This window comes from Pelecanus crispus, chromosome 7 (assembly GCF_030463565.1).
Source record: "Pelecanus crispus isolate bPelCri1 chromosome 7, bPelCri1.pri, whole genome shotgun sequence".
NCBI lineage: Eukaryota > Metazoa > Chordata > Aves > Pelecaniformes > Pelecanidae > Pelecanus > Pelecanus crispus.
The window spans coordinates 51,457,098-51,474,606 of NC_134649.1; the positions used below are offsets into that span (position 1 = coordinate 51,457,098).

A 17,509-nucleotide genomic window follows, 5' to 3' on the forward strand; every position below is an offset into this window, starting at 1 on the left:
GGAAAAAAGCCTGAATATCCAAGTTAATCCCTATCCCATCGCCCACCTGAGGAACACCGCAAGCCAATATGCCTCTTGTCCCACCCCTGGCCTGCAAGGCTGTGCTTATCCATAGGTCCCTTCCTCCAAAAAACAATGCACCCTGAACTGGAGAGGAAGGCACAGGGGCTGGCAACAGCAGATCGGCTCTGCTAAGACCACGAGCCGTCACTGCTGCAGCCCGGCTGCTGCAGGATGCCATGGCCCCCGTGCCCCCGTCCCTGGGGACGTCCTGGTTCCAACCCCCAGCACAGATCTGCGAGAGGAGCCAGCGTACGCTCCCCGCGCTGGACAAGCCCCGCTGACGCTCAGCGGGTAACGAGGCGACATCATCACGGGCTTTGATATCAGCCCTGCTTATCAGCGTACCACATCTAACAGGGGCTCATCCAAGCTCTGTTTGATATGGGCCTTCTGCGGAGCGAGCCGTCCCACGCCCCCGCCGGCCTCGCTCCGCCAGAGCAGCGACTGCCAGCAGAACTGCTGTCCAGATGTTAGAAATTAGTACTGCTCCCTCTGCTCAAAAACGTCAATAAATTCTACCGGTCTCTCAAAGTGGGAGATTGCCGTAGACAGTCTGCCACCTCCTCCACTTGCTGCAAGGTGTTAGATCCCAACTTGAAAAGAAAACAAGAACCTGCAATAATTTCTTTACCAACCCAACAAAAACCAAAAAAACCCAAAACAAAACACACAAAAAAAGGCAAAGCAGAGCAGATCTCTCCTGCAGATGCCATGGTCAGCTCACCCTGCTGCCACGCCACGCCGTGCCCCGGGCACGTGTGCTGGGGACGGGGACACAGCAGCACTCCAGCCCTCGGGACCTCAATTCCAGTCCTGACGCTGCCACCCATCTGACCAACGCCAAGGCGCCCATCAGGCGGTCTCTTACCACCTGCTTTCTCCTGTGAAAAGAGGGCAGTAACGCTGCCCCAGCCCAGACCGGTGCACCGTACCAAGGGTTCACAACGACAAGCGGACCTGTGCGTGCACGAGGCTGCAGCAACGCCGCGGGCACGGCCCCGCTGCTCCTTGCACAAGGGGCACAGCGCAGGCAGTGACGCCTCCGGGCACCACCACGTGCCCCTGACCACGAAGCCCTTTCTTCCTCCCAGCCGAGAACGCTGACCCCATCCATCACCTCCTCGGCGCAAACGAGCGGTCACACGCCTGCGCACGCAGCCCCTGCAGCCGGGGAGCCGCCGGCCGTGACGGGCCACCCCTCGCGCGTGCTGCGCGCGAGCCTGAGCCGGGAGGCGCGGCTGCGCTGCTGTAGGTAGCTCGTGGTGGCACTCAGGTGGTTATAATTGATTGCTTCCAACCGCTGCCGGTTCAGGCTTGCCCCGTGTTTGCGTTGAATTACCACAGCCAGGGGCTCAGACCTATTATGTTTCCAACAACTTACTGGAAGAGGTCATCACACCAGAATATCAACAACAGTGCAGTTGCCTGCAAGTTTAAATAGACGCCTACTGGGATTTTCAAGGCGTAGCGAGGTGTTTTCACAGCATCCCCAGGCACCCGTCCACATCTCTAGGTGCCTTACTCACCTCTCCCGGTACCCTCAGCCCCACCAATCTTCTCTCTCAGTCACTATAAAATAGACTTTGAAAAATCAGAAAAGAGATGGCAAATCCTTCATTTCCACCCACCGCGACCCCGCAGCCGAGCTAGCACCTGTCGGGGCTCCTGGGGAGCAGGTTTGCATTGATGCGTGGGAGCCAAACACCTGCCCTGGAAAACATCTGGGGCTACACATAAAAAAGTGGTTGAAAATCCCCAAATGAATGGACTGCTGCTGAGATATGATCAGCACCTCCATACAATTGCACAAGCACCTCACAGAGTGCTCCAGTGTCCTCCCGGCCATGACGTACCTCCACGTGCAACACCAGACCTGGCCAAAATGATCCTTTTTCAGTTTTCCACCTAAACTATTATTTAGTTACAGGAGATTTGATGAGCTCAGTAGATCAAAATGAATCCAAGTTTCTAGCTAGGGAGAATAACAAGGTCTGTGCAGCCAGCCGTGGTTACAGCTCTCCAGAAACCCGAGGGGGCAGCTCTGACCCCCCTCTGCAACGGGACCTGGCCGTGGCTCCATGAGCAGGCGGGCGCTTTGCCACGGCCAGGAGCCATCTTCTGTTCTCTCACCTCAAGCAGCACAGCTTCTGGTTTCCAGGCACAGAAACTTCCGCCACTTCGACCAAATTTCCCTTTGCAATTTGGGATCTGTTTGAGCTTGAGATGCAAAGCAGGGGCGAGCCCCGGGGCCCCCGGGAGGTGCGTTCCCACCACCTACCTTCGGCTCGGGGGCACCGAGCCGCTCCCCAGGAGACTCCCCTGCTCGGCACAAAGCGCCGAGGCCGCGCCGGCCCTCGGCAGCGGGAAAGCCCCCGGGCGCAGGCAGCCCACAGCGCTGAGCCTGCTTTCCCAGGAAGGACGAGATTCACACGGCTCCTGCGCTCTGCTCCCAGCTTGCCTGCATGTGCCTCGGCTGCATGTGGAAAGTCGTTTTTCCACATAAATTCCCAAGGAAACATATCCAAAAGTTGGCCACGACTCGCTAATACCAGGTGAGAGACAGAGCAGGTACACAGTACTCAGGTCCAAGTCCGAAGTCTCGCAAAGCCCGGCAAAGCCCAGGCTGCGGCTTGGACCTCTCACCTGGGGCATCCCAGGTCCCGCCGGCTGCTCCGTGGGCAGACCGGCCCCTCGCCACCCGGCCCTCGGACGGCAGCTTGGAGGGACACCGACTGCCCACTGCTTGTAAAACATCATCCAGAAGCAAAATGGACTATGGCGATACAACAGCACAGTGCAGCTTTGCAGTAACCGGGCATTTGCACCTTCAGGTGCGTGCTAGCAACTCCAAACACAACGCGTTCTGCGAGAAGCAGAAATTAAGTCTGCTGCAAGAACTCCTGACTCATTTTTAATGTACAAATTAAGTGTAAATTCCCAGTTTCCTTTCTGTGGCTAATCCTCTGGATTTATTTGAGTAGATGTAAGGTTAGAACACATTTATTTTCATGTTTGGAATTTCTAAATTAGTATAAACCAGCACTTCAAAGTAACTCGGCTCCTATAAAACCCAATCCCACGGAGATGCCACAGTATATTTGGACAGTAAGTAGATGTTTTGTCATATTCCCACGTGTATATGAGCTTTTTTTCTTTGGGAACGTTTTCTGACTGGTTTCAAACCACATTTCTATGCCCAGGCATACATATATGCTGAGACTGTTTATACAGTCTACCCAAGGAGTTCGTTTTATTTAACAACCCGTTATAGTAAAGCTCACTGGTGGGTATCTCATCATTACACCACAAAACACTGTGTTCAATGAGCATGCAGGATCTGACACAAAACCACAAGAGCCAGAAACTTGAGAATTAGTGCTGAAACGCATCATTATCCCAGGCCACCATGCCTATGTTTTTCAGCACAGGAAACAAACCGGATTTTCAGCCTTTTTTGAGTTGCAGCCCCAAAACATTTCCCAGGAGAGATGCAGATCCCTGGCTAGCAAACCTAAGCCTAATGAAATCAAGTCTGCTCTCCCTAGTCACCTCTCCAAGAGCTTTAGAAGGACAGCGTGGGGCTCAGCATGGAAACCACAGAAGATGAGAGCAGGAGTCCGGCATAGCTGGGAGCGTGGGATGGGGTTACCAGCTCAGCTTTTCCTCAAGCGTGCTCGTTCGTCACGTGGTGTGTTTTATTTTGCGTTATACTCAGACCCCCACATCAGCCAATGTTTGGACACCCAGAGCAGGAGGGTTTGTAGAGATGCCTGGAAATCCACATTTGCTTGCCCTTCTGCTGTGGCTGTGGCCAGGAGAGCAGGGCTGGGACCGCCTGGTAGCCATCCTCATTTCCCTGGCCAAAAAGGCAGCTGCTGGTTGGAGCAGCACAAAGGCACCCGGTCTGTCCCCCTGCCCCAAACGCCAGCCCCCGAGATGGGGCGGTGGCGAGAGGATGCATGGGGGCTTCTCTCCGCTGGGACGCGGCAATACCTTTATTTTCAGTGGCACTGAGGGGGAAGGCGCGGGGACTCCCCGCACGGCCACTCCTCTCGGGCCACTGAGAAGCCAGGGACGGGGTCTTGCTGGTCTGCTTTCGCAAGGTCTCTGGTGTACCGCAGCCACGCTCCAGCCACGCAGCCGGCGTGACCTTCAAACCTACTGGGCCATGATCCTGCTGGGGCAGAACAGTTCAAAATGAAGCAAACCCACTCAGTGTCCTCGGGCTTTGATAAGCTCTGTCAGCACGTTGCTGCAAATGACGTTGAAGACAGTCTGCCACAGAGAGCTCATACTCCTTTTCTCTCCCGAGAGCTCAGGTCCAAATTCCACCCGGGCTTTGAGTGGGCAAAATGCAGCAGCGACTCCGTGCGAGTATTTCACTTTAACTGCATGCGTTACAAAGCCCAGTTATTTGACACAAAATCCATTATAAAATGCTATTTCTGTTGAGGGAAAGCAATCCTAGCACTCACTCTCGGTACAAGAACCCAATCAAACTAAATCCTTCCCTAACACATTCTCCTTCCCCTAAGCTGCCGCTGCAAATTCGCCTCCTCGGTAAGTGACTTTTCAGCAGCACTCACTGAGAACAACCAACCAGCCTCCGCTCCTGAGCCAGACCATCCTCCTCTGCTCGTTTTCTCCACGCCTTACAAAGCCGTTAAGCATGTGCTTAATTGCAAGTTAGCGCTTCCACCAAAGCGAGGGGCCCGTTCCCAGGCCGAGCTGGCGACTCCCCTTGCCCAGCGATGAGGGCACGGGCTAACCGGCCACCCGGGCTCCCCTGCCCGCTGGCCAAGACGCGCCGTCCCCAGGTCCACCTGCCCCACCGGCCCTCCGCAGCCCCCTGCGTGGCCGGTCCCTGCTCCCAGCAGCAGCCGAACAAGTGGCTGCCACCGCACCGACCGCCCCCCGCACAGGGACGAAGCCCCTCTGTTCAGTGCCGGCCTCCCGTCGGACCGCCCGCCACGATGCTGAGGGGTAACGAGCCTGGCCCCTCATCGACAAGTGCTGCTGCAGCGGTGCTGCGGGGACAGCCAGGGACGGCCGGCACGCCCAGGGCCCGCTGCCGAAACCCATCACGGGCGGCCGAGTGCTGCAGCTCCCTGGCTGAGTCACAGCCGAGTGCAGAGGAGAGGAGCATTCAATTAGACCGAAGAGCACACAAGGGGGCAATGATTTTCCTTTCACACCGCATTACGCCTAACAGCCCGTGCTCCGTATTTGTAACAACCGACTACTTCAGCCGAACGCGCGTTCGGAATGCATCAGGCCATCGTTAGGTTTTTATTTTTTCTTCCAGAAGGAGCTTAAAACCCAACGACCTAGTCCACAGGAAGAACTAATGAACCACAATTTTGATAATACCGGAGCACCTATCACTGATGCATAGGCAAAAGAAAACCTGGAAGCCCACTGGCGGGTGGAGAAGTGGAGCTCACAATGGGAAGGCAGCTAGATGCTGATCTGCTCCGCCAAACCAGCTGCTGCTTTAATACATTTTCCTGCTGCGTTCCCAGGGCTGGGACACAAAATGTATTAGAGTATTTCATCGTCTTGAAGGTGGAAATTGATGTTAGGTTTTTGCAGCACAAAGAAACACAGTATTACAACTCTTCTCTTGACACTGCCACTCTGGGACTTGAAAATGCAAACAGCTTGTTAACTTGTTGGCAATTCTAATGATTAAGTAAAAGCCAAAAAAAAAGTGAAAGGCTCTCCTTCTGACTGGTAGGAAGCCTTCTCAGCAGGCTTGGTCAGCGGTTTCGGAGGAATACGCTTCAAATATATGGGTAGAAATATTAGGCATGAGCAAATATTAATGGTATGCTTCATTTGTATCCTGCTGTACTTGACATCAAAGGATCTCTAAGCAGCTTTACAAATGTAATCTTACGCTACATGTGAGTTAGGTTTCTGAATAATAGTAATAAACATAGGAGTATGCAGCAAATCGGGGAAACTGAGGCACCTAGGGTTAAATGACTGGTTCAAGGACAGCGACGCAGCAGCAGCGTCAGTCGGGGCGAGAACCCCGTTTTCCCCGTCCACCCGATGTAACCACCAGCCATACTGCTGTCTCCATGTAAACAAGTTTTCTCACAGCCTGGTCTCACCACAACCGTAAACACGGAGGGTTTCTACCGACTTCTATAGGATTGGAGAGGCTCGGTGATTTCTAGCTTGCTCCTCTGAACCTGACGTCCCCTATTGCTCACCCCTTCAGGAACACAGTCGTCCTTCACGGACCGCCTTGGTGGCATCACCTGACAACACGCTCCCGGCCGCCTTCCTCACGCGCCCAGGGAGCACGCAGAGAGGAGGACCGCTGGCAGGAGCACGCTTTGCAGCGGAGCAGCATCACAGGCCGGACCCAAAGACTGAGTGAAATGTCATTTCTGCGTGGAGTCTCCGTGGCGTCACGAGGGAATTAGCTCTCTAAATACTTCACTGGATATAGCACTTTGTATTTTAAACGTTAATAGACCGCTGTTAGTCACGATTGTTTTCCCTCCTGAACAAAAGTTAGAAAAATCAGTATCTTCCCAACATTCCTGGCGCGCTGAGGAAGCCCAAGGGAAGCGGGTGTCTTTCTGCCACCGACTTCCAGTTACAGCCAGGCTGTTAACTCCCTAAGCACCCTCCAGCACTCAGCCACAATGCCTCCTCTTGACCCGCCGGGCAGAGACGGTTCAGTCTTGCGAGGGGCTGAGGGGCTGATTCGCAGGGAGGCTGAGCTTCAACCACAGCCAACAAGAGCGGCGGGTGCTTTCTCGTCCTGTAAATAGGATTCCTGACTCCCAGTGACTCCTCTGAGAGCCGTGACCGTGCCAAGGCTTCCGGACTGGGCTCCCAGTGTTTAACGCACCGAGTCTTTGTGGAATTAACTCAAAAGCCGGGACAACTACCAGATTTCCTGGCTGTCAGGCAGCTTGTACTTTGCCACCAGGGAAAAACCACTCAACTTTGCTAGAGTAGGTCTATGAACCAGTGCATTAAGACTACATATTTTAACACAGTGTGGAGATGCCACACTAAACACTTCGGTTACCATGGGAAACCTTTCTCTCTTTGCCACTGGCATTGCACAGGGAAGCCCAAGCCCAAAGGCTCTATCTTGCCTTTGAAATCAAACAGATGTTTTTACGATCTTTGATGGAGCTGAGTTATGCATCCTTCCCAGAGGAAGGGAAAAATGCAGCATTAAAGCAGCCCCTTTTTCTTTCTTTCTTTTTTTCCCCAAGCACGGCATATCTTTAGTGAAAGGGAAAACAGGCGTCTTTATCTGGCGTTAACATTTACGGCCACTTGGTAACAAATTGTGACAATGGCAAACTTTTACCCCGAACGCAAGGAAACAAGGCAGCCTGTGTGCGTGTCCCCTGGCAGGGCTGTCCGGCTGCGGCCGTGGGACAGGACGTGGGAAGGGCTGGGCTGGGCTGGCGATGCCCACCGCCGTCCTGGCCACGCAGGGGCACCCACCGGGGCGGCCCACGGGGGACAGGGCCATGGGAATAACGGCGTCCCCTGACAGGCGGGGGGGGTATCACCCCAAAAACACACACAGACACACACACACACATTCTCTGTTCGGTACGAGCCCCGCTGCACGCTTGGCTGCAGGGGGAAGCGGACGGGACCCAAATGGCGCTGACAGTGCGACCCGGCGTGACAGGCTCCCGTGTGAGCGTGCAGCGGTGTGGGGCACGGGGAGTGGAGTGCGGGGAGCAGAGTGTGGGGAGTGGGGAGCGGAGCAAGGGGAGTGGGGAGCAAGGGGAGAGCGGGGACCAGGGAGGGGAGCAAGGGGAGCGGGGAGCAGGGAGAGCAGGGCATGGGGAACGGGGAGAGTGGGGACCGGGGACGATGGGGATGGGGACCAGGAAGCGTGGAGAGCAGGGAGCGGGGGGAGTGGAACGTGGGGAGCGGGTAGAGCAGGGAGCGGGCACAAGGGGGAGCGGGGACAAGGGAGGAGCGGGGACAAGGGAGGAGCGGGGACAAGGGGGGAGCGGGGACAAGGGGGGAGCGGGGACAAGGGGGGAGCGGGGACAAGGGGGGAGCGGAGCGCAGCCGCCCGCCCGCAGCAGCTCCGGCCGCGGGATGCGCTCCCTCCCGGGGGAGGCGGCAGCAGCTGCAGCAGCAGCGGGACGGGACGGGGCCGCTGCCTCCCGCCCGCCGCCGGCTCCCCGCGCCCGGCCCGCCCCGGGACGCCCCGTCGCTGCCGCCCAGCCGCCCCGCCCGGCCGCCGGCAGGTGCCCGCCGCCCGCCCGTACCTGTATGTTCCTCTTCTCGCAGGCCGGGCCGGTGCCCTGCACCACGCTGTCCAGCACGGTGACCATGCCGGCGGCGGGGCTGACGAAGCAGGAGTTGCGGGCAGCCCGGATCGTCTCCTCGATCTCGGCGAAGCGGAAGACGCAGAGCGCGGACTGCGGCCGCCCCCCGCCGCCGCCGGCCCCGGCGCGCTCGAAGACCCCGAAGAGCAGCTCCTCGGCGGGCGGCGGGCCCGGGGCCGCGGGGCCGCGCCAGGCCGCCCGCGCCGGGAAGACGGAGACCAGGCGGGTGAAGGCGTCGGCGGCGCCGCCGCAGCGCAGCCCCAGCTGGATGTAGGACTCGGTCAGCTTCTTGGTCTCGCCGCTGCCGTTGAGGGTGGCCTCGGCCGCCTCGCCCAGGCAGATGCGGGCCAGCAGGCTGTGCGAGGGGCTCTCCTTGTCGCCCGCGTTGGCCTCGCTGTTGAGCGCCAGGTAGGCGTAGGGGCGGCGGGCGGGCGGCGCGGCCCCGCGCTGCAGGAAGGCGCGGACGAAGCTGAGCTTGTGCCGCGCCTTGGCGCCCTGCTTGATCTTGAAGATGTTGTCGTCGGAGGGGTTGATGTCGAAGGTGAAGAGCTTGGCCAGGTCGCCGCGGGCGTTGAGGGCGCGGATGGCGATCTCGGGCGTGTTCTCGAAGCGGTGGTCCTCCAGGCTGCGGTTGCGGGGGAAGAAGGGGCTGCCGAAGCCGGTGTAGGTGGCGGCCACCAGCAGCCGCGCCCCGCCGCCGCCGCCGCCGCGGCGCAGCACCAGCCCCACGGTGGAGGCGTTGGGGTGGTTGGCCGCCACGTTCAGCATGCTGGGGAAGACGGTGACCGGGTCGCTGCCGCCCGGCGGGAAGCGCACGGCCACCGCCGAGATGTTGGCCATGCTGCGCAGCTGGCAGAGGCCCTGGTAGATGGAGCCGCAGACGACGAGGACGCCCTGCTCGGGGTCGGGCTGCAGGATCTTGTTGTAGTTGTTGGTCAGCACCTTGGGGTGCTCGCAGGAGGCCTGCGGCAGCTGCGGAGCGTGGCAGAGCGGGCTGTCCAGCACCGGCCCCACCGCCGCCTCCGCCTCCAGCGCCAGCTCGCCCCCCGACAGCTGGAAGAGGCGGTTGACGGCCGCCAGGTAGACGCGGGAGCCGGGGCCGTCCAGGGCGAAGTTGTTGGTGGGGGTGGGCGAGAGGAACTTGCGCTGCACCTCCAGCCCGGCGGCGCGGCCGGGCAGCAGCGGCAGCAGCAGCAGCAGCGGCGGCAGCAGCGGCAGCAGCGGCGGCGGCAGCAGCGGCAGCAGCGGCGGCGGCAGCAGCGCGGGGAGCCGCGGCTCAGCGCCCGGAGCCGGAGCCGGAGCCATCCCGCCGCCCGCGCCGCCGCGCCGCAGAGTGCATGAGCCCGCCGAGCGGCGGGAGGGGCCGGGCCGGGCACCGCTTCCTGCGCAGGCAGCGCGCCCGCCGCCGAGCGACGCCCGCGGGAAGTGGCGGCCGCGGCGGGCGCGGGTGCGCGGCGCTGCGCGGCTGGGGGCGGTGGGGCCCGCTCGGGGCCGCGCCTCCCGCCCGCCCCCCCGCCCCGCCCCGCCCCGCCCCGCCCGCTGGGTCTCGGTGCGGGCCCGGCAGGCGGCTGCGGTGAAGTTACCGGCGAGCCCCCGCCCCGCCGGCCGCGCAGCACCGCGCAGGGCACCCCCCCCCCCCGGCTCCTGCGGGCGCTCCGCCCTTCCCTCCGCTGCCCCCCTGGCGCTCGCCAGCGGAGCGGGCCGGGGGCGCGGGAGCGCTGTTGCCTGCGCAGCACGGGCAGCCGGAGCGGAGAGAGACCCTCGGCCCGGAGACCCCCGGCCCGGCGGCCCCGTGAGCCGGGCTCGGGGCAGGGCTGCGAGGCAGCGGCGGGCGGGCTGGGCCGGCCCGGGGGGGCAGCACCTGGAGCGGACAAGCACGACCAGAAGGGAGGGGGAGGGGGTCCCGGGGGGGGTGTCCCCGGGGCGCCCCCCACCCCCGCAGCACGGACACCGCGCCCGGGGGGGCTGCCGGGCCCGTCCCGCTCCCGCTGCGGGCTTGGGGAGCAGGGGGGCACGGGGGTGTCAGCGCGGCCCCGGGACACCGCCCGCCACGGCCACGGCCACGGCCACGGCCACGGCCTCGGCCTCGGTCGCCCCCCGGCCCCGCTGCCGCCCGGCGGGGGACAGCTCCCCGGGGGACGGGGCCGGGGCGAAGCGCGGGCCGCCGCCGGGCTCCACCCCCGCAGAAGCTTTGCCCGCACGCTTTGCCAAGAGCCGAGTTCAAAATAGGACTGTGCATCTCCTCCGCCCTCCAACGGGCTCTTTTTTAACTGTGGAGGAGAAAAAAAAAAAAAAAAAAAAAAAAAGAGAAGCGATGATATTCCCAAATTGCACCCGCTGGAATCCACAGCGGGGGGAAACAGCCCGAGACAGCACAGGCTCTGATCCACCCTCCCTTATCGGCGTGGGAACGCTCTACCTGCGTGGGTGAAGGTGTCGATTCGCATCCACCGCTCTTCCCCCCTCTGCGGGCATAGAAGCACGTGAACGTACCCCTCATCCCGGAGGGGAACGCGCTGCGAGACCGAGGAGCGCTACCGGGCAAGGCTCTACAGAGACAGGATCCGTCCCGGGCCAGGAGGCTGGCCGGGGCCATGGCCTCTGCAGCAGACGCTGTTTGCCCACATTAGCCCTGCCGACTAAGTGAAAGAGCCCTGAGCGGTTGCCCCGACCAGCGCTCGCCCCCAGCCGCACCATCGACACAGGGCACGGCCGCAGGCTCAGAGCGCGCCCAGGAGGGACCCGGCTCCTTGGGCAGCGCATCCAGGTCCCCGTGCAAGAACGGGCACGGGTGGGCTCCAGCGCACGGCAGACACCCCGGTCATGGGGCCCGCAGCACTGCGTGGACACCTCTGCGGCGGCAGAGCTGGCAGCCGAGCGGAGCGGCCATAGGACATGGGCGCAGCATCCTTGTCTCAGGCCTGAGCTTCCACCCAGCTGGAGCACCTGCGCGACGGAGGAAGGCAAAGGGCAAGCTCGCAGGCTTGGTACAGCTGTACATCAGTACACGGGCACAGGTCCCCTTGTAAGGGTTGAGCCTGGAGGCACCTCGCTGTCCACAAATAGCCGGCGGCATTTAAAGCCAGGGTGGGAAATGGAGGCTGGTATTTGGTCACGACCGCCTGGCAATGCTCTGCAGGCGAGCCCTGGCGAGCTGTCCTCCCTCTCCCTCTCCCCAAGCATTGCCTTACTGCCCTGCCTGTTCTCGTGGCACGTATCTTCATCTATACAAAACATGTTAGCGAGGCTGATGCGGATTCTGCACGACTTCTGTTCTGGAGAGAAAAAACCTCTGTTGTTGTCTAATCTCATTTCTACACCTGCCAATTTCCCTCACCCCCTTCCTGTCCTCCTCGCCCTCTTCAGAGAGCTAATTAATACATAACTGCTTTGGCCACGGCATGTCCACCGAAAATGTGCATTGAATTAAATGCTGTGCTTTCGTGCTATCTAACTCATTGTCTCTGCTAATCATATCCTTAATTGAGTTATTAGCAGTTTTTAAATGTGGGACTCCCAGTTGTTGTTTTTTTTTTTTTAAACTACAAGTTAGCAATTTTTAAAATGTGATCATGTCTTTAATTGCATAGAAATAAACCCCCATGATCCCAAACCCTTAAGCTGCCTATTTTAGGATTTCTTATGGCTGCTTATCCTGATAGTAGAGCATCTTCCGTGTCAAATCAGCCTTTTAAGGCATATCAAATTAGGTTCCAGATTACAGCAAGTTAAAAAAAAAAAAAATTAGGCCAAAGAACATAGAAACATGTGTGACTTACCCAATGGTATCCAGCACTGGCTTTGTCAGAAGAAATCCCCCAGGAGCTCTGACTCCCATTTCCTATGCTGAGCAGTTATCTATGCTGATACAATTAAAGCCCAAATATTTGTGGTATTGAAGGATTATTTGACAAAGATCTTATTGTTGTTGTTGTTGTTAGGAAACAATCCTCTGGTAAGATGCTTTGAGGGGAATATTTTCCAGAAATGATTTTCCACCCCTATTATCTGGGCTATTAGAAGCTCCAGTGAGTATTTCAGGATAATGCTCCTAATGGAGTAGTAGAGGTTTTTAAATCTCTCATACACAGATCTCACCATTATTTTTTGTTCAAGAAGGAAAAAAGGTCAAAATTAAACCACATGCCTCTTGCCATAGACCATCACCCCCCTGCCAAAGTCCCTTCCTGTTTGACTCCTGCACAGGTTTAAAGATAACAGCCTTTCAGACATCTCTGTGGGGGAGAGGGGCTGTGTGCAGAAGAACTCAAAAACACTTTAATTATTAATAAATATATTTACACGAGAACAGTTTCCCTTTAGGGGAAACATGAGTTACTCATGCAATTACTCAGGTTATATTGACTCAACACTGTCAAAAAAAACCCCAGGATCTAATCACTTTAATACAGGGACTATAAACATCTATTTATTTAGCGGGGTTTATCTGCGAGGTAACCATAAAGCGCTCTGTGGATTTGGGACGAAAGTTCACCCTGGCATGCCGGAGATGGCCAGGTTTGACTCAGCAGCTCTCAGCGAGCACCAGCAGCGCGGCAGAGGAGAGGTGGGACGGGCGCGCGGGACTGCCGCTGCTCGACGCCCGGCGGCGGGGACCCGCCGGGGACCCCCCGCCCGCGGAGGCACGGAGTGCTGGCTCGGGAGCCGGCACCTGGGAGAAGAGCAATGCGCTTCGTGTCCTTGCTTGTGACACTGAGAGCGTTGGGAAGGCCTGACCGGGCGGTGGGGGCCAGCGCGTGGAGCAGCCGTCCCACCTGTGCCCCGCACGGCCCCCCTGCAGGGACGAGCCCCGGGAGCCGGCCGCTGCAGAGGGGCCGCTTGGCACCCCAGCAGAGGAAAAGCCAACACACGGCCTCAGCCAGCCGGGAGCTGCTGTGGGGAGAGCCCCGGCTGCCGCTGCGCAGCAGGTCAGGAGGTCCCTCTGCTCCTACCCAGGCAGCCAGTCCTCTTTTTTTTTTTTTTTTTTAAATCTCCTTCACTCTTTGCCTCTAAGTGTGCTATTTGGGTCATTTTCTGTATGATTGCCGGGCAGGTTGGCAGGAGACCGTAAGGTGCATTCACAAACACTTAGCAGACACGTGTTTTGAATCCTTCTGGCCGCGCGCTTTCCCTCAGAAACCCATACTGATGGAAAATTGGCACTGAATAGCTGCACTGGATCAGAGCAGGCGTCCAACTCATGCCTTTTCCCCACCCTGAGAGAGGCTGCTAGCAGTTTTCCGAGAGAAGAGGGTAAGAGGTAGGCGAGAGCGGAGCAGTCCCGCTTGGCTCCACCAGCCCAGCCCAGAGCCGGCCAGGACAGGGCTCTCCCTGGAGTGGCATTTCTGAAAGGAGAGGAGCCATGCATGGGGGAAATGCAAGGGGAGCTGAGGAGGAACCGAGAAGCGCTTAGAGAAATCATTGCCTGAACAAGAGCCGTTCACCACACTCATCTGATGCTCCCCAGTCCTGCCTGCCACCCTGCCTTCGTCCCGTCAGTTGTCCGTGCCTTGGGTCGTCAGGCTGGGTGCACCAGCAACGTGCTCGCTAAGGCACTTCGGAATAAGGCACTATTCGGTCAGGAATAACAGAGGGCTTGGAAACAGGCTGATTAGCAATCCTCGGTATATTTTTGGATAGGTGTGCGCCAAGTCCCTATTTTATTGTTATTAATCTGTATTGCAGGCACTGCTCATGGAGAAGGAGGCCCGGTTGTCATTACTGTTATTACTAATGATTTAGCACGCTGGGAGTCTGCTAGGTGCTTAGCAGAAAGATTAGGGCAAGGTCCCTTCCCAAACGTCCTTTAATCTAAACACACGCTCCAGTGTGGTCTCGGGCTTCGCTGCAAATGGCCGTAGCAGGAATCACACCGGCACGGCACGCTCCGCTGCCACCCTGCCGCTGGCCTCCAGCCGTGGTCTGAGCAAGGAGGAGAGGGATTTATGGGGACCTGAGGCACTTTCTGAGTAAAATCACACTTTTTTTCCTCAAGCCTCTTTGTTTTCAAAGATGAACCTTTCCCAGTGTAATATAGAGCATTGCTGCCTTCAGAGTATGTAATGCAGTCATAACCTTGTCTGCAGCGTGCAGCCGGCTGACGTGTTCACCGTGAGGGATTTGCCTCCAGAGAGAAGCTGTGCAGACAGAGGTTGTGAGCATGAAAAGGTCTCCTTCTAGGCTAATGACAGATTCCGTGCTGGTGAAAGTTCACACACACAATAATGGCAGGATTTTCCAGACCAGGAGGTTTATCACAAGGCAATAAAAAAAAAAGTCTTTTGTAGCTTGTGCTGGGGTTAGACCCAGGCGCTGTGGGGTGGAAAGCCGGGATGCAAAAGCAGCAGGTTCCCCAGTTTCCCGCAGGTCTCCTCAATGACCTGTTGCTTTTATTTTCTTTAGAGGCTTAGAAAGGGCTCAGCACTCACTCCCCCCAGCTTCACACCAGTCCAGCTGAAAACATGGCTGGGGAGCTCAAATGCGGCTCCGGCTCTGCTCTGCAGGAAATTTAGCACTTGCTGGGGCTAGCAGTCGGATGAAGACACAAACCCTTCGAGCCCCAGCCTCGCCACATTAATAGTCCCCTGTCAATGCAGGCAGGCGCGGGTGCAGGTGTGCACGGCAGGATAAGTCCCTTCTTCAGCTGGATCCCAACCAGCACCAGCCTGAGGGGGTTTCTGGCCGGATGATCAGACCCGATGCGACTCCAGGGTAAAGGAGGGTTTCATCCAGTCCTGCTCTGACCTCCGGGGAAACTGAGGTGCATGGCAGCTCTCTGAGCTTCAGAGGGGTGTCAGATAAAGGGTGTTTCAAGACCGAGTGCCCCGACTGACGTCCTGCGAGGACAGCACAGGCACGTTTCTCGGAGCACAGAGATGGGAAGACGCGAGCCGCCAGCACCCCGGTGCACAGACCCTGCTCTGCGGGTCCCATCCCAGCACCAGCCCCAACGCCCCGCTCCCCACCAGGTCCCAAGAGCCGCAGACGCCGCTGCCCAGCTCGTGATGCACCGTGGCCGGGCTGACGCAGCGTGGCCGGGCCGGCAGAGCACGGGTGTCTGAGGGTGCAGGACCGCGGGCACGGGACAGGCGAGAGCGCAGCCCCGTGGGGAACGGCAGGGCTGGCACAGTCAGCAGTGGTTTTAGCACGGTTTTGCCTGGACTGACCGAGCAGGGGCTCGTTAAGCCCCCCCAGGGCTGCAGGGCCCTGCCCACCCACAGCATTAAAGCTCCCGCTGCAGCGGCACAGCGCCCAGCACGACAGGGGCCGGCCACGTCTAGTGTGCGTCAGGCCGTCCGCGCAGGCCCCGCGCGTCTTGACTGCGTTCCAGCAGTGTAGGATGCAGCACTTGGCTCCGAGCAAAGGAAGCGAACGCAACGTAAAGCAGAGCATCCCCTTGTGGGATTCACAGCGGGGGCCGTGCTGATTGTTCAAAACAAAGCATGGCTGCGTTGGAAGCGAGCCTGGTTTTTTACCCCGGGATTCACACATGAAGGCCCTAGCTGACCCAAACAGCAAAGCCCTGTAATAACAACCAGCGAGACTGATTCTACCAGCTTTGTTCAAACGTCCTCCACCAAAGCCTGGAGGAAGTTTTTCCTTATGAAGTCAGGCACGATCGTGCCACACTCTTTGCAATATGCTAACTTTCCAGTGAGCAGTTGCTCAATGCGTGCTTAAGTGCACAGGCCACCACTACCCGTTAACCAAAACAAATGGGAAAGGAGGAAAGCTTACAACACAACAATTGCTTTCAATTAGAGGAAATATCTATTGCCAAAATATGTCAGCGGGATTTGACAGACTACATTTTTAACTGTGTACAACTGAAGAACTGGCTGCACTAAAACGCAGCTTAAACTAAACAGGGATTTAATCCCCTTCCCTTCCTTCCCACAGTATCATCACCAGGCTGTAAATATACTATTACAGCCCACACTTCCCTTGTTAATTCCAACCAATTTGACTTACCTCAGTGGCTTCAACGTTACTCTCTCCCATGTTCACTGGGCTTGTTGAGGCTTCAGTGCCGATGATCATTACGTGCTTTGAAGTGAAAGGGTTAAATGTGGTTAATCGTAAAATTATTGTTTGCTTTGCATATCTTAATACAAACCTAAGTGTTTTAGTTAAAATCCCATAATTGCTTTAAAAGATACACCGTGCTGCACCGAGCTCTGATTCAGCTCTGTATGTGGTGTGTCCATCCAGCTCTAAGCATCTCTGGTCTGCACCCTGCTGAGCAGAGTAGACCCCAGACCCGCTTCAGACGTGCCCTCAGCTTGGCAGGACCTGTCGCTGGCTGACATCTGGTGGCTCCTCCCGGCGCCATCCTACACCCTCAGTCCCCTCTGACAGCCCCCGTCCTAATCCCAGCCGAGCGGCCACGGCCGCCACCTGCCCTGAACCAGCTCCGCAGACGCCGCCAGACCCAGGGCCCGTGCAAATTCAGGGGCTTCTGCCAAGGTCAGCCCCAGCTTCAAGTCACTTGTCATTGCTACGACCCTTGGCCAGGCACATAGCCCTTGCCAAACGCAGCCTGGCGCACCGTCCCGTAGCTTCTGCATCCAGCTGCGGTACTGACTCACAGCCTCCGCTTGCCTGAGCCTCAGCTGGTTTTAACCTCAGCCCCAGCCCAAGCCTTGTTCATCTAGCCCTTGACAGCACCATCTCCAAAACCTGCCCCAGCAGTCATTACCGCACCCGTCAGCAAACCGAGCGGGGTACCAGCGCCTCTAACTCTGACCCTGCCAGGGACCCTCCTGGCGTTTACCCAGCCCTCACCCACCGGTCCCATCCTCCAGCACCCCAACCTTTACCATCCCTGCTTGAACTCCAGCCCAGAGGTCCCTGCCAGCGACCCACCTGCGGCCAGCCCCGAGCCATACCCCTGCACCCCAACCCTGCCCACGACGTGCCCGTGCCACTTCCAGTAAAGGCAAGGCAGTACTCGGCCGTTTCGGGAAGACCCTCCTCGACCTCGCTGCACCCTGCCTGGGTTGATCAGGTCCTGCAGCTCTTGCGCCATGTCCTGGCATTTGAATAGAGGTGCAGCATCAGCCTCTCTGAGTAACTTACTAGCAGGCGTTAGTTACAAATGCATGTTCCCACTG

General features: G+C 58.3%; 1 protein-coding gene across 1 annotated transcript in view; it reads right to left on the reverse strand.

The window, feature by feature from the left end:
- Positions 1–9,701, reverse strand: part of PLXND1 (plexin D1) — an 83,858-nt gene extending 74,157 nt beyond the window's left edge. The window contains exon 1 of the mRNA XM_075713815.1: positions 8,337–9,701. Coding sequence (XP_075569930.1) covers positions 8,337–9,701 — 1,365 coding nt within the window. The remainder of the gene's footprint in view (positions 1–8,336) is intronic.
- Positions 9,702–17,509: the final 7,808 nt, after the last annotated feature.